Source organism: Rutidosis leptorrhynchoides, chromosome 7, assembly GCF_046630445.1.
Source record: "Rutidosis leptorrhynchoides isolate AG116_Rl617_1_P2 chromosome 7, CSIRO_AGI_Rlap_v1, whole genome shotgun sequence".
Taxonomy (NCBI): domain Eukaryota; kingdom Viridiplantae; phylum Streptophyta; class Magnoliopsida; order Asterales; family Asteraceae; genus Rutidosis; species Rutidosis leptorrhynchoides.
In genome coordinates, this window is record NC_092339.1 from 256708057 (window position 1) to 256726505 (window position 18449).

The window sequence follows — 18449 nt, forward strand, 5'->3', positions numbered from 1 at the left end:
CCGATGAGATGGTTATAGTGGTTCACGGTTTTTTTTTTTTTTTTTTTACCTGGTCCGAAACAGTAGCAATAAGGGTGGCGATCAGGGTGGCTTGTGGAGGTCTTTGTTGGAGTTTATATGGGTTTACAATGATGGTGAAAATCGAATTACTCTCCTCAATAATATGAAGTGATCGTTTGATTTATTGAATGAAGGGGTCTACAGAATATTTAGCCAGGAGGAAGAATACAAAAAAAATAAAAGAAGAAAATGAATGCTAACAGAATATGTACAATTTATTGTAGCTGATATGATGATCGATTGTCTTGTTGTGGAAAAAGATTTGGACTGAATACGAATTAGAGACAGGAGAATCAAAAAGAAATTTAACAGATAGTTACATTTATTCATATAATATTTCTGTTTTTAAAACAAATATTCAATTCAATTTGTATTAATAACTAAATAATATATTAATAATAATTATAATAATGTTAATAATAATTATATTATCATTAATAACAACAAATAATAATAATGAAAATAATAAATATAAAATCGATAATATTATGAATGATAATAATAATATAATAATAATAATGACTATAGTAATATTAATATTAGTGATACTAATAATATCAGTAATAATAATACAATAGAATTTATATATATCAAAGATCATATTTGTATCTTAATATCATTAATCACGATATTAATATCAATTCTTTATTTTAAGAATGAAAGTAATAGTATTATAACATATATATTTATATATTGATTCATTTAAAATTATACTTATATATTTTGTATCTCATTTTACATATTTATTTCTAATGGATAAATTATATTTTAAAATTTTCAAATTAAAATATAAACTTACATTTATATATATATACATATTTGTTTACAAATAATTGTTCGTGAATCGTTGGGAATAGTCAAAGGTCAAATGGTTTCATGTAAACAGTTCACAAATTTTGAGACTCAACATTACTGACTTTGCTTATCGTGTCAAAACCATATAAAGATTAAGTTTAAATTTGATCGGAAATTCCCGGGTCATCACATTGACCATGACATGGACTTTGACGATTTCTTATATTGTGTTACAATGAAAGATTGTTCGGACATCTGGCTGAAAAATTTGATTGAATTCAAATTTTATGATAATGTTAAAACGAAGCATGAGTTGGAGTTTGTGAAACTTATATTGGCCAAATCACCTGTTCTCAAGAAGCTCATTTTTAATGTTCGCTATAAAGATTCACACTTGAAGTTGTTGGAAGCTCTTTGTTCCACCCCACCTGCATCACCAATGGTTGAAATCCTTGGTTATGGTAATGATAAAGATCGTGTCCTTTTACGTCCCTTAAATCGGTGAGTGAAAGCTATTAAAATAGATGATGTAATCTACTACTGATCATGCTTAGTTGCTACTTAGTTCTTAAGTTTATTATGAGTTGAATCTCTTTTAATAATTTTTTGTTTTTGGCCTCCAAGAAATTTGTGTACTCAAAACTTAAGGGATGCTAAAGAGTTGCTATTTGTCATCTTTTATGTTTATGCCTTATGTCATGAAAGCAATGGTGATAATTTCATATAAAAAAATCATAACTCAATTAGCTCTTTTGTTTGTGAACTGGGAACCCGTTAATCTTTTTACATGTGGGGTGTTTTTTGTATGTTGCCTATTCTAGCACCTATACGGTTAACAAAAACAGATTTATCCCAGTTCGTGCTCAACTATGTCCTATTCAAAATCAAGGTTCCATTTACTTATGTGAATCCTCCTCGTATCAGTTTTTTTTTTTTTTTTTTTTTTTTTTTTTTTTTTTTTTTTTTAATGTTTGCTTACTAGGATGTTATAAAGACAATTGATCTTAAAATGGTATCATGCTAACATCTACTAGTTGGAAAGTAGCATGAATGGATTTGAGTACTTTGGTCTTCCAATTAAGAGTTCATGAGGTGGGAAGCTCATTTTTGTTTTCTTTCAAATTTGTTGTTTATTAGTGTGTTGGGATGCAGATATCATATGTTTGCGTTATCGATGATTCTAGGTGTTGTAATTCTTTTAACTTTTTATTTTATTTTTATTATCTATATATCTAATAAAAAAAAACCTGTAGCACTATTCATCAATAGTAATCAGGGGTATTTGCGTCATTTCACTTTTTTTTTTCTGTCTCCAACGATAAAAGAAGCAACTCTCATAAAAGAACCAACCCTTCAATGTTACCAAAAGATGTCGAAAAAAATTCTTTTTTACCAAAAAAATCAACTAACTTTTTTTTTTCTTCCTCAACGATAAAGGAGGCAACTTTCACAAAAGAAACAACTCTTCAATGCTCCCAAAAGATGTCGAAAAACATTCTTTTTTACAAAATAGATCAACTAACTTTAAAAAAAAAAAAAAAAAAAAACCGAACGCTAAAAGAAACAACTTTCACAAAAGGAACAACCCTTCAATGTTAGATGTCGAAAAAAATTCTTTTTTACAAAATAGATCAAGACTTTTTTTTTTAACTCGCATTCAAAACGAAGCCCCCGGCGCGAAGCGAGGGCTCCACAACTAGTTTTATCTATTTTTATATCTATGTGGATATTTATATCTATGTGGATATCGATGATTCTTACGATTTTTATTGGCGTCTTGAATTGGGTTTTGTTGTTGTTGTTGTTGTTGTTGTTGTTGTATGAGTCGATAAACATTGGGCGGGTCAATGGGTCATCAACTTCTCTTATCCATCTACATGGTTACCGCATTGATAAACATAATCTCAAGTATCCTTCATTATGATTTTTGTTTACATGTAGTTTCGTGTCTGCTATAAACCTATTTGCTAAATTGATAATTTGTATATTATGAAGAAGCATTCATCAGTGACAAAACACATACATTTTGATATAAACATATATTATGTTTTGTATACAATAGAAAATTGATGGATATACACTTGAAACTGTTGTTCAACACTCACAAAATTGTTGAACATGCACCGTGCACGTGGCTCTTTTTCCCCATCCAGATTATTTTGCTTCATGTTTTAATATAATCATCTCATAGCCTTTTGAATTTGTAAGTTATTGCAGGCCGTTCAACTAATAACACCTAAAATGATTAGCCTGTATTGTCTAATAAACTAGTGCTTAAGAGGTATTAGAGCGGAACTTGAATATTTGTTTTCAGAGGGCCAAGTAGATTAGCAATATTTTCCTTGGATGATAGTAAACTCTTAAAAATGCACTAACGCATGCGGTATTACCGAAAGTATAAATTTGAAAATTGTAACCATTTGAGTTGCGAGCGTTTGAGATTTTGAATCGGCTAAATCTGAGTCCGTATGAAAGAGATATGGTCAAAACGGTGACAGTTCGCAAATTCTGCGAGCTTTCACCATTTTGGCCATATCTTCTTCATACGGACTCCGATTTAGTTGATTCAAAATCCCAAACGTTCGTAACTCGGAGGACTACAAATCCTAGTACTTACCCAAATTTTTAGGATGGCGACCGCCCTCCTTTGTCCCTTATAAATTCCGCCCATGCTCTAACACCTCATATAATATTCTGTAAGTAAGTAGACTATCATTTTTTTAATACCTATTTTCTGTCTAATTTTTTAATCTAAGTTTAATAATCATAACATATGATTTTATTTCTTTGGTTAGATTCTAAATTTATGGGTGATGATACGTACACAACCAATTTTTACAAATACACAACCAAACATGCTTTACAGTGTTGTACTATACAACAATGTAAAGCATATTTGGTTGTGTATGTGTAAAAATTGGTTGTGTACATATCACTACCCTAAATTTATTCATTCTTGCCTAATACGTATGTACTCGAAATGTCTGATTTCAAGAGCTGCTCAAATAACACGTGCTTCTATAGTGTTTAGGGTGGCCATCTGGTTAACTTAACTATGTTTTTGGTGACGCACAACACCGCCGATGATTAAGCATGGTCTTGCATAATGGGGTGTGCAAATAGCCAATCATTCTAAATTGGAGTGACTTTGCTTCGAGGCCGTAACCAACAAAATGCAAATAATATGATATTATCACAAATCGCACTTCTCTTGATCAAATAACCTCCAACAAGAGTGTTGTTTGTGAATTGCCAAATCCACCAAGACGCAGTGGAAACTACCTGAATCAAGCCACTCGAACATCTCATCAGCTGACTCGAACTCGGGCCAGTCCACATTTAACCATCCTTTAATCCTCCGCCAAACAGAAGATGCACCTCCAAAGAAAAATATGATCACGAGATTCACCTCCAACACCGCAAACTGAGCAAATAATCGATTGAATGTCAAATCCACGATAAGAGAGCATGAATCGAGTTGGGAGCCTATCTAAGAGTAACCCCCAAATAAAAATGTTGATTTTTATAGCAACTTAACCAACCATATTATACAGTTAGTTGGTTGATGACAGTTTTCTAGAGATTGAGTTGTTAACTAGTTATCATTAGCGTACAAATGATTTGTACATGTTTGAATTTCCTATATTTTTTAGATATATCCATAACTTTATAACGTTGACCAAATAACCTATCCTATGATAAAACTTGTAACATAATTAAATAATATTGCAACTTATTATAAAGTATAAGAATCAAACATGTATAATAGTAATTGTGATCTAGATTATGGGTAATGGGTTGAATGTTGTAATTGTGGTCTAGATTTTTGTTGGTTTCTCGTTTATCCCGGTTCAGCTCCTAGGTAGGTAGATAGTGGTTAGGTTTTTGTTTTCTATTTTGGAGCCTAACCATTGAATTGTTGTATTTTTGTTCGGTTTTTTTTTTTTTTTTTTTTTTTTTTAAATGAAAATGTCTTGGTTTTAGTTTTATGGTATTCTCAAAAATAAAATAAAAATGTATATCAATAATTTGACTAATTGACTATCAAGTAAGATACGGAGTGATGCTTTTTTACACTTCTCATTCTCATTTTCATTTCCATTTCCATCAAGGGTAAAAACCTACGGTTTATTTGGACTCAACCTCACTACGTCACGTCAGGTATCTCTCATTTTGATTAATTTCATGATTTATGTGTTCATCTTCAACAATAACAAATTCTTCGTCTGGATTCATAAATTTTAGGGTTTACAGTCTTCATATTCCTTCTGTTCTTGTTCTTGTGCTCTAAACCATATTTCTTTATCAATATACTTACATCTAAGTTCCCAAAGTTGTTTAAACTAGTTATTTGACTAATAATTTAAACTACAATTAGCAAAAGTATATTAATTTTCAAACATTACTTACTGATTGTTGGTAGGCGTGAGTGTTGATCGGTTTGGTTTTCATAAAATTTTGTTTAGCTAAACCGAACTGAATTGATAGTTAAACTGAGCAAAGCAAAAATCAAATTGGAATTCGGTTTTGCTTCTGTTAAAAGTAAAAAACTAACAAGACCAAAGCTAAGTTCTTCAATCCTTCAACCAAATGATCCTTTATGCTCTTTTATTATATATATGTTAGTTGTATCTTTAGCCAATTGTGATTAAAACAAGCAGGTTAATGGATCCGGTAAACGGATAAGTAAGCAAACCCTTGTTAAACTAGTTACTACATTTGGCCACAAGTAAACAAATTATGATTAGCAAAAGTAAATAAACTTTTGCTAAACTAGTTAATGATTATGGGTATTTACTTGAATTTAAAGTTTACTTTTCCCAATATAAAAGCATGAACTTTTCTTTTAATTAGCATGAGGCATTTCACCTTAAGTGTTTGTACTAGATTTATTTTGTTATTTTATCTATTAAGCTCTGTTTATCTCAAATTGAATTTTGTAGTAATTTTGCAATATGAATTGGTGTGAATTGGTGTCAGAAGATGAATGCTCAACGTTTGTTGCTAGATGGAACGGTCAACACCCTTCCTTCAGACATAATTGAAAACATCATATGGCGTCTACCAACGGAAGAGATAGTAAGGGCAAGTATCCTCTCTAAGCAATGGAGGTACAACTGGACCAAAATTCCTAAAGTTGTGTTTGTTGAGCATCTGTTTGCTAAATCAACTGATGAAAATCAGTTACGCCTTATCGAGCAAAGTTTTGGAGAACCTCAAAGTGAAATGAAAAAGGTGAGCACGTGTGATGACCCGGAAATTTCTGACCAAATTTAAATTTTATCTTTAAATGATTTAATGTTTTCGACACGATAAGCAAAGTCTGTAATGTTGAGTCACGAAAGTTTTGGAACTATATTCATGTAATCAATTATTCTTTGACTGTTCTCAAAGATTCACGAACAATATATATATAATTTAATGTGCATATATATATATATATATATATATATATATATATATATATATATATATATATATATATATATATATATATATGATTTTAAGTTATTTAGTAAACGATAGTAACATTCGATTATTGATTCGATTGATATTTAGATAAGTTAACTAAAACGTTTAAAGATGAACCAGTAAAACACTAATTTGCTACAGCATTTTCGAATTTCTACAGTACCCGAAAAGCTACAGTGTTTTCGAAAATCACTATTTGCTACAGTAAAACACTATTTGAAAATGAAAATGAAAATGAAAATGTATATATATATATATATATATATATATATATATATATATATATATATATATATATATATATATATACTACGAGACGATGATTTATAAAAGCAAATAACCAAAACACATAATTGATTAAAGCTACACTTCGAGTAACATAGTTTATCAATAATTAGTTTAATTTTTTATAAAGGTACACGTCGCGTAACGAAAAGTACTAGTTTTCTAAGCGTACGAAAATGCATTCGAGAAACCGGAACAGGGACATAAGTCGAGTGACAACGTACGAGTCAACGGATCAAAAATTACAAGTCAACTATGCACGTGAATATAATATAATATATAATTAATTATATAAATTAAATATATTATATATTATATTTAAATATGTCGACACGCTAGTGAACAAACAAGTATGGGCTGGAAAAGCATCCCATGCGATCGCATGGGATTAACCCTCTACAGCCATGTGATCGCATGGCTAGAGAAATCAGGTGACATGCTATAAAAGCTCGACTTCTGGTTCCAGTGTAATCATCTATCTATCTCTCGATACACACATATATGTTATATTATTATTATTATTATTATTATTATTATTATTATTATTATTATTATTATTATTATTATTATTATTATTATTATTATTATTATTATTATTATTATTATTATTATTATTATTATTATTAGTATTAAAGATTAATATTATTATTAATCTTATTATCATTATTAGTATTATTACCATTTATACATAAAATACTACGACGAGGTTATGAGCGTGTCACTTTCAAAACGAGTTCTCAAACGGGTTAAAAGCTAAGGAAAATTATGGGCTATAGCTATGGAGGTTATGGGTAATGTTCATGGATATTGTTTGCAAGTCAAACCCAGTGTTTATCATTTCCGTTGCGTCTATGTACTTTCCTACAATATTGAATCTCAATATTGATACGTAAGCACTCATATTTTATCTTTTATATATTAATTGTGTATCCATGTCTAGTGCTCGAGTATATATATTTATACATGCTTGTATGCTAAATTTCGTCGTTAAACAGTTTATGATGAATAACGAATTAAATACATATGTTACTGGTAAAAGGTATATGATATGCGTGTTTTTGGAAAGCTGGCGAAAAATCAATGACTTTTCATTTAGATATCGAATAGTTTCGATGAACGGATTAAGAGATATGATCAACTGAATTATGATTGACGTTAATTGAAATTGCTTTTGAATCTGCCATTAAGATTTAAACAACTTGTTTACGAGATTGATAAAATGGATTTTTGAATATTACCAACCTAGTAAATGACTCCTTATATAAGGTATGTCTCGTTTTGTTGAACTATTGTCAAAATTGACTTTTTGAAACGACTTTGGATAACTTTTGTATGTCGATCTCGAGCATTAGGATTGTGATACACTATGACCAGACCTAGCTTGATAGACATTTATTGACCAATATATGTTCTCTAGGTTGAGATCTACGGTTATTTGGTAATCCGAGTTTCGGTCACATTTTGGTGAACGACTTTATATGCTGCTAAGGTGAGTTTCATTTGCTCCCTTTTTAAATGATTTTGCAATATATATTTTTAGGCTGAGAATACATGCACTTTATTTTAAAAACAATGGACACAAGTACATACTAAATTCTATACTGAGTTTGAACCGAAAATCCCTTAGCTTTGGTAACTAGTAACTGCCGGTTATAAGAACTGGTGGGCGCGAGTAGTTGTATATGGATCCATAGGGCTTGATATCCCCTTCCGAGCTAGAGCACTAGCCTTTTAACGGACGTATGCTATTTGAGAAGCGTACACATTGGTTTGCGTGTATTATTAAGATGATTATACAAAGGGTATAAATTATATATACGTTAAGTTTAGTTACCAGGGTGCTCAATCTTGTAGAATATTTTGATAAACGTTTCTGGATGAAACAACTGAAATCTTGTGATCCACCTTTATATACAGATTATGCGAAACACTAAAACTATGAACTAACCAACCTTTGTGTTGACACTTGTTAGCATGTTTATTCTCAGGTTCCCTAGAAGTCTTCCGCTGTTTGCTTATATGTTAGACAAGCTATGTGCATGGAGTCTTACATGGCATATTTTTCAAGAAAATGTTGCATTCACCAAATCATCACCATGTATCGTATCTGTTACTGTAAACTTTTCCTGGCACCTTCCGAAAATTTCTCCGAGATTTATGGAATTTGATATTATATATACATATGTAAATTATGTATTGAAGAATACCAAACTAAATTCAATAATCTAATTCATATCAAAAATCATCTCCCTAATTATAAAATATGGATCCCGTATCTAGTTCAAATTCCTTAAACTCTGACAGCTATTCCGATATGGATATTCACCTGAATTCCGAAGACAGTGTAACCGGAATGGATCAACCAATTAGCCATCATCTATTCTGGATGAATTGGGGATGGGTTCGTAGCTTACTTAATCATTGGAGATAAGAAGAAGGCGATCCCTTCCATCCACCACATTGCCCTCTTGGCAAAGAACTTGAAGCACTTACCGGCGAACCTATTCGTAATACCATTTTCTCTCTCATCTCCAGAATATCTCGTCATGATCATATACTCTCTCAAATTCTGGATCTTATTCATCCGCTCATCCGAACCGCCAATCATGGGGGTGTGGTAGAAGAAGTCAACGAGCTTCGCGCTCGGGTAGTGGCTTTGGAGAATATGGTGCAAAGGTTACAAGCACTAGCAGCATCACCCGCATCAACAGTACCACCGACAACAACACCAACAGTACCATTACCACCACCAACAACATCCGCATCGCAAACCTCAACTTCACAATCTGTCCCACGAGCATCAACGTCATACGCACCGTAGTTACCAAGAAATACCAGCAACAATAACCGATGAAGTATTAACTCATTTCCCCTGAAGAAATTTTATGTATATTTAATATATATGAATTTTGAAATCAAAATAAATCTTTTCGTACTAAGCTATTACGTGTGAATCTTAACTGGTAGGTACTACTCGGTTAGTTCATATCACTAATATGCAATGATGTGCATCCTTCCTTAATAACTTAACCATTGTTAACTACAATCTCTGTTTCGACTTAATGAATTCCATTTCATAATAAACCAAGTGTATTATTCAATTACATAATGGATCCCGTATCTAGTTCAAATTCCTTAAACTCCGACAGCTATTCCGATATGGATATTCACCTGAATTCCGAAGACAGTGTAACCGGAATGGATTAACCAATTAGCCATCATCTATTCTGGATGAATTGGGGATGGGTTCGTAGCTTACTTAATTATTGGAGACAAGAAGAAGGCGATCCCTTCCATCCACCACATTGCCCTCTTGGCAAAGAACCTGAAGCACTTACCGGCGAACCTGTTCATAATACCATTTTCTCTCTCATCTCCAGAATATCTCGTCATGATCATATACTCTCTCAAATTCTGGATCTTATTCATCCGCTCATCCGAACCGCCAATCATGGGGGTGTGGTAGAAGAAGTCAACGAACTTCGCGCTCGGGTAGTGGCTTTGGAGAATATGGTGCAAAGGTTACAAGCACTAGCAACATCACCCGCATCAACAGTACCACCGATAACAACACCAACAGTACCATTACCACCACCAACAACATCCGCATCGCAAACCTCAACTTCACAATCTGTCCCACGAGCATCAACGTCATACGCACCGTAGTTACCAAGAAATACCAGCAACAATAACCGATGAAGTATTAACTCATTTCCCCTGAAGAAATTTTATGTATATTTAATATATATGAATTTTGAAATCAAAATAAATCTTTTCGTACTAAGCTATTACGTGTGAATCTTAACTGGTAGGTACTACCCGGTTAGTTCATATTACTAATATGCAATGATGTACATCCTTCCTTAACAACTTAACCATTGTTAACTACAATCTCTGTTTCAACTTAATGAATTCCATTTCATAATAAACCAAGTGTATTATTTAATTACATAATTGATTTTACATTTTCATTTTCGATGTACTCAAAACTTTCCAGAAAACATCATCTGTGCCTTGTAAGGTTCACACAAATTTTCCACGAGCACCACACCCTTCACAAAGGAATATCAATAAGAATAAATAATGAAGTATTGATTTCATTAGTGAAATACTTCGCAAAGATTATGTAATCTTTAATATTTTAAAGATTAATCATTTCTAAGTCAAGTCGAAAATCAAATGAGCTTAATATGATATTAACTCATTAAATCTGTATTACATCTGAAGAAAATATACATACAGATATTTTCATAAAGATTGTAATGAAAAATTCTTTTGTACAAAATATTACTTGTGAAATCTTTAACAGGTAGGTAATACTCGGGAAATATATAATTCACAATTAATATGTTACACTGTACATTCTTCAACTTTAATTCAAAAAAAAAAAAAACAATCATTAACTATACTCACTACTTTAACTGCAATACACAATCATTTCATACAAATTCAATTACATATTCTGATATTGACGGATCAGAATCCAAGTCATAACTCTGAACCAGTGACATCATTCTTAGATCTCTATATCTTTCAAAGCTATACTTTGACTTCAAAACTGTGCAAGATCCTTTAGCATTGTTTTTACCGAAAATAATCTTGCAATCCTTTTTCAAAGTATCCAGTTTTACTATACTTCCAACAGCCAACTTCGACTTTTCAGATTAGCCTTATTATAATCTTGACATATACATTCTTGTTACCGGGGAACCTTTCATGTCCCACCACATTAGCAGTAAATTTACCAACAACTTCATTGATCCTTGACCTTCCGAAAAATCCTTATACTCATTGAAACCCCATCATGTACTCATCCACATCTTGTAACAATAATTGCCATACCAACTACCAGAAATTAGCAATCAGTATTTCGAATTTCGCAGCAACTCTACTCCAACGGTTATATATATACATATAATGTCCATCTCCTAGACTTACTTACTTCAAATGTGAAGTTTCTGAAAAATACCCCAAACTGCAAAACTAGTTCTCCGAATTTTGGAAAAATGCAGATAAATCAGCAAAAACTGTAAACGAATTTAATAGTCAAAAGTTTGATGGTAAAGTGTAGTGTGTTGGAAAAGCACAGAAAAAGAGAAAATTTGGTACTGGAAAATGAATTGAGCAAACTATGAAGGAGGCTGTGGACAAATCACAAAGACTAAACCTGCCTTCAAAGAATACAAATGATTCAGTATCTGCTGAAGTCATTAACGAATACCTTGCTCCTAACTCTAAACCTTTACAGACAAATCTTCTTCACCATCCATTGATATTAGAAATTCTAAGATATTATCATATCTTTCATTATAAATATCTTCGATATTTCTGAAGATATTTTCGTAACAATTATTATCCGAAATTATTAATCTCTTCGCGTTATCTGTGTTACATTATAAAAGAAACTGTTTAGTTTCTGAAATTCTGAAAAATTCGAATTTAAAATATGAATGTTTTGAAGTAGTGTTGGGAACTGATGCATGAATTAGTATAATATAATGACACTTGATCAACGTGATTATATTACAGTAAGTCATGCTGAGTTTCTAATGGAACGTGATAAAGGTTCACAGATCATACCCTCATCATGAACCATGTTACATAACTCTTTCATTCTATTTAACCTCTAAATATATCAAGAAAATATTTTTCTTAATGATTCGGTCTTTTTCGAGGTATTCTGGTAATTTGAGAAGTCAGATTGTGCTATTACCATTTCTTTCTTAGAACATTAGTTATGTTCATCTGAAACTTCATACCTACGAATTCTGGACCATTATCCGCTTGGCTTAAGGTCGGGAAGAGAAAACGAAAGCATGAAGCTCCGAAATATAATGGAGAATATAAAGCCCGATAACAACCCCGAAATTACAAACCGTGTATATCAATGCGTATAGCAATATAAAGACACGGGAGAATGAAAAACACTATAACCCCAAGGTAATAGTAGAAGAAAATAACTTCCTCTGGTGGCAGATGAAAAAGAAGAATGAAGGATACGATAGCCAGGAAAATATCAAGAATCAGAACTGGATTAAGCATTTTCACAATCTATTGGGATGTATGAAATAAGAAAGAAGATTATAGGAGTGGTGAAAATAAATGAAACTGAAGAGGTCAATTTATAATGAAATATCAGACATAGCAATCGAGGCAGATTACGCATTTAATAAAAGAAAATCCTAATTTCCGCAAATTCCGAAGAATCAAATCTTATTTAGATTATGAAGATTTTCTATTCCTTAAAGTCCGAAAATCAATCGTAACTACGTCAAAAGTTAAGACGAATCTCTATTCTTTCATTTCACTTTATTACGATAACTTCCCTCATACGCTTCGAGTAATCGGATTGTTTTGTCCATATTATTTAACAGTGATAAAATTCTATTTATCAACTCATATTCGTCATGAAAACATTTTTATTGTTAGCCATGACGACCTCACTCAAATTTCGGGACGAAATTTCTTTAACGGGGAGGTACTGTGATGACCCGAAAATTTCTGACCAAATTTAAATTTTATCTTTAAATGATTTAATGTTTTCGACACGATAAGCAAAGTCTGTAATGTTGAGTCACGAAAGTTTTGGAACTATATTCATGTAATCAATTATTCTTTGACTGTTCTCAAAGATTCACGAACAATATATATATATAATTTAATGTGCATATATATATATATATATATATATATATATATATATATATATATATATATATATATATATATATATATATATATATATATATATATATATATATATATATATATATATATATATGATTTCAAGTTATTTAGTAAACGATAGTACCATTCGATTATTGATTCGATTGATATTTAGATAAGTTAACTAAAACGTTTAAAGATGAACCAGTAAAACACTAATTTGCTACAGCATTTTCGAATTTCTACAGTATCCGAAAAGCTACAGTGTTTTCGAAAATCACTATTTGAAAATGAAAATGTAAATATATATATATATATATATATATATATATATATATATATATATATATATATATATATATATATATATATATGTGTGTGTGTGTGTGTGTGTGTGTGTATATACTACGAGACGATGATTTATAAAAGCAAATAACCAAAACACTTAATTGATTAAAGCTACACATCGAGTGACATAGTTTATCAATGATTAAGTTTAATTTTTGATAAAGGTACACGTCGCGTAACGAAAAGTACTAGTTTTCTAAGCGTACGAAAATGCATTCGAGAAACCGGAACCGGGACATAAGTCGAGTGACAACGTACGAGTCAACGGACCAAAAATGACAAGTCAACTATGCACGTGAATATAATATAATATATAATTAATTATATAAATTAAATATATTATATATTATATTTAAATATGTCGACACGCTAGTGAACAAATAAGTATGGGCTGGAAAAGCATCCCATGCGATCGCATGGGATTAACCCTCTACAGCCATGCGATCGCATGGCCAGAGAACTCAGGTGACATGCTATAAAAGCTCGACTTCTGGTTCCAGTGTAATCATCTATCTATCTCTCGATACACACATATATGTTATATATTATTATTATTATTATTATTATTATTATTATTATTATTATTATTATTATTATTATTAGTATTAAAGATTAATATTATTATTAATCTTATTATCATTATTAGTATTATTACCATTTATACATAAAATACTACGACGAGGTTATGAGCGTGTCACTTTCAAAACGAGTTCTTAAACGGGTTAAAAGCTAAGGAAAATTATGGGTTATAGCTATGGAGGTTATGGGTAATGTTCATGGATATTGTTTGCAAGTCAAACCTAGTGTTTATCATCTCCGTTGCGTCTATGTACTTTCCTACAATATTGAATCTCAATATTGATACGTAAGCACTCATATTTTATCTTTTATATATTAATTGTGTATCCATGTCTAGTGCTCGAGTATATATATTTATACATGCTTGTATGCTAAATTTTGTCGTTAAACAGTTTATGATAAATAATGAATTAAATACATATGTTACTGGTAAAAGGTATATGATATGCGTGTTTTTGGAAAGCTGGCAAAAAATCAATGACTTTTCATTTAGATATCGAATAGTTTCGATGAACGGATTAAGAGATATGATCAACTGAATTATGATTGACGTTAATTGAAATTGCTTTTGAATCTGCCATTAAGATTTAAACAACTTGTTTACGAGATTGATAAAATGGATTTTTGAATATTACCAACCTAGTAAATGACTCCTTATATAAGGTATGTCTCGTTTTGTTGAACTATTGTCAAAATTGGCTTTTTGAAACGACTTTGGATAACTTTTGTATGTCGATCTTGAGCATTAGGATTGTGATACACTATGACCAGACCTAGCTTGATAGATATTTATTGACCAACATATGTTCTCTAGGTTGAGATCTACGGTTATTTGGTAATCCGAGTTTCGGTCACATTTTGGTGAACGACTTTATATGCTGCTAAGGTGAGTTTCATTTGCTCCCTTTTTAAATGATTTTGCAATATATATTTTTAGGCTGAGAATACATGCACTTTATTTTAAAAACAATGGACACAAGTACATACTAAATTCTATACTGAGTTTGAACCGAAAATCCCTTAGCTTTGGTAACTAGTAACTGCCGGTTATAAGAACTGGTGGGCGCGAGTAGTTGTATATGGATCCATAGGGCTTGATATCCCCGTCCGAGCTAGAGCACTAGCGAACGTATGCTATTTGAGAAGCGTACACGTTGGTTTGTGTGTATTATTAAGATGATTATACAAAGGGTATAAATTATATATACGTTAAGTTTAGTTACCAGGGTGCTCAATCTTATAGAATATTTTGATAAACGTTTCTGGATGAAACAACTGAAATCTTGTGATCCACCTTTATATACAGATTATGCGAAACACTAAAACTATGAACTAACCAACCTTTGTGTTGACACTTGTTAGCATGTTTATTCTCAGGTTCCCTAGAAGTCTTCCGCTGTTTGCTTATATGTTAGACAAGCTATGTGCATGGAGTCTTACATGGCATATTTTTCAAGGAAACGTTGCATTCACCAAATCATCACCATGTATCGTATTTTGACTGCATTGTCAATGGAAGTACTATTGTAAACTATTATTTACGGTGATTGTCTATATATAGATATCATCAGATGTCGAAAACCTTTGATTTAAATATTCATTTATGGTGTGCCTTTTCAAAAGAATGCAATGTTTACAAAACGTATCATATAGAGATCAAATACCTCGCAATGAAATCGATGAATGACGTGTTCGTTCATATGGATTTGGAGCGATCATCACAGCACGACATGTAACCTTTTTAATGCTATATACCAATTTTTGTTACTACACCAGGGACCACTAGTTGACTTCACCTTTTCCATGTGGGACATGTGGGACACGGATTCTAAATACTTGGTTGAAATTGACCAAATATTACTTCACTTAGCGAGAAAGAATACTGTCAAGAGACTTCACTTGAGGTCTGGCTATGACTTTCCCTCGTCCATTTTCTCGTTTCATCAGTTAACAGATCTACATCTCGATGGCTGTAGTATTAAGAACACATCAACATTCAACGGATTTGGTAGCCTTACAACCTTATACTTGGAGGATATCGATTACATCTATAAAGAAGCACTTATGAACTTCTTATCCAACAATCCATTACTTAAGTGCTTTACAATAGTAAGTTAGTTATTACTAGAGTATATACATCCTCATGGTCTTTCATTACTTATCATAATGATTTAAATTGCTGCAGCTGACACGAGATCATGATAGTATTGTGATCTCTAAAAATGATGTATATGGCACCATCAATGATCTATTTCAGTGTTTACCTGTGATCGAACATCTTACACTTTCTGTTAGGAACTTCAAGGTAAATTTATCCACTTCAAATTTAATTGATTTTACTTGGAAATTCATGTTTTTTGTATTTGTTTGGTTCAAGAGATTCCATAGTGAAGTGATGATTCCACAAGAGGTTGCAACTTCATTAGTGCACCTCAAATACTTATGTTTAGAAGAAATGGATTTCGTTGTTGTTGTGAATGACTGCTTGCGGTATCTTTTACTTATGATCAGAAGCTCCCCAAACCTGGAGAAACTTAAACTACAGGTAAACAATGTATATATATTATGGTACCTCCTATCCTAAATATATTATATTATTATAAACCAATAATATAATATGAGAATGTATTTATGTTTATTTACCATACATGATGGCTAAAATGGCATTTATTGAGAATGTATTTTTTTTTAACGGATTTGTTAGTGTGAAGTTGTAATAGATCCTCTGTGTTTAAATTAGGTAGTTGAATAGTTGGGTAGATATTATATGTTGATTTTTATGGGTGGGATGTATTAAAGTAGCCCTTTGTTCTTATACTTATTATGTCATAACATACTGACACTAAAAAAATTAATAGATGATGTGGGAAAGTTCAAATGATTGTATGGACTTATACTATGATACAACACAAAATTGTTTGGATATCTGGTTGGAACATTTGATTGAATTGGAAATTGAAGATTTTGACAATACGAAGCCTGAGTTGGAGTTTGTGAAGCTAATTTTGGCCAAGTCACCTATTCTTAAGAATGTTAGATTAAAGGTTTACGATATGGATGAAGAGGTGAAGTTGTTAGAAGCTCAGCTACCCTCCCCACGTGCATCTCCAAACGTTGTAATCATTGCTAAACATGGTGGTAAAGAACATGTCATTTTACATCGGTCAAATTGAATTGGTGAGTGGAAGTTGTGATTCACTGTGAAGCTTATTGATGATGTAACCTACTGATGCTGATGTTCGGTTCAATCTTTTGATTTGATTGTGATTCTTGGCTTCAAGCAATTATAGTACTCAAAACTTATGAGATGCTAAAGCTTCGCGAATTAACATTTTCTAAGGAAAGCTGCATCTATAGTTGCATGTTAAGATGCAACACTTTGGAAATCCGGTTACAACGAATGTAATCATTTAAATTTAAGTATTTTTGGTATTTTTATGCGCCTGACAAATGAGTCGGGTCGGGTTGGGTTGGGTTGGGTTGGGTTTGGGTTGGGTTGTGTCAAAACGGGTTGTGACAAAAATATCAGGCTATTCAAATGGGTCAAATGTGTCGGGTCAATCCCAAGTCGAATTGTTTGAGGATTGTAGGTAGGAGGACCACACTTAAAGGAACGCAAACTGAGCAGGTGGAAGAACATTGCAACAGACGGGGGTGTATATGATTGTGTTGTTAGCATCTGCTATGCTATTCTGCTATCCTGAATAAAGCTCATAGCTATCTATGAAAGTTACCATACATTAAAATGAATAATACATATCAAGAGAATAATGTATTGTTAATAAACTGTGTTCTGTTGTACTGTAGTTTATTAGTCCTTATATGCTAAACAATAAACCAATGAGTAAATTTTTTTGTACATATTCATAACCATCATTCATTGTCTACTTTCTTAAATAGCTTTTTGAACGGTAGCATAGCGCTCTCATAAATTGCAGTCATTTTACTATCCCAATATAAGTTGCCACCAGTCATTGACAACATTCTCTCCTCCAAAAACAACTAAATCCATCACCAAGACTCCAGTCCACCAGCTGACCTTCATACACCTGGGTTCATTTCTTACAGAAAAGAAAAAAGAAAAAGAAAAAGAAATAGGTGACAGACACTTGGCGTCAATGAGATTGACGTGTTGGAACACGAGAGGCCTCGGAGGTATAGACCGGGGTCGTATGGTTGGCCGAATGGTTACAATGTTGGGAAGAGAGGATCGCCTGGACGTTGGGAGATAAAAATTTGAAAGA

The 18449-nt window shown here is 32.0% G+C and overlaps 1 protein-coding gene across 1 annotated transcript; it reads left to right on the top strand.

Annotated features, from left to right (window-relative positions):
- Positions 1-5838: 5838 nt before the first annotated feature.
- On the top strand, positions 5839-17378 carry LOC139859962 (F-box/FBD/LRR-repeat protein At1g13570-like). The gene is made up of 5 exons (XM_071848744.1): positions 5839-6090; positions 15982-16314; positions 16391-16510; positions 16583-16750; positions 17064-17378. Exons 1-5 carry the CDS (start codon positions 5839-5841, stop codon positions 17376-17378), a joined length of 1188 nt encoding a protein of 395 aa, XP_071704845.1.
- Positions 17379-18449: the final 1071 nt, after the last annotated feature.

Bases quoted from the DNA above. Each gene is read 5' to 3' on its own strand.
- LOC139859962 (XM_071848744.1), top strand. From the start codon at position 5,839: ATGAATGCTCAACGTTTGTTGCTAGATGGAACGGTCAACACCCTTCCT. The intron at 16,315-16,390 runs GTAAGTTAGTTA...AAATTGCTGCAG, and splicing joins TACTTAAGTGCTTTACAATA to CTGACACGAGATCATGATAG. The intron at 16,511-16,582 runs GTAAATTTATCC...GTTTGGTTCAAG, and splicing joins TTTCTGTTAGGAACTTCAAG to AGATTCCATAGTGAAGTGAT.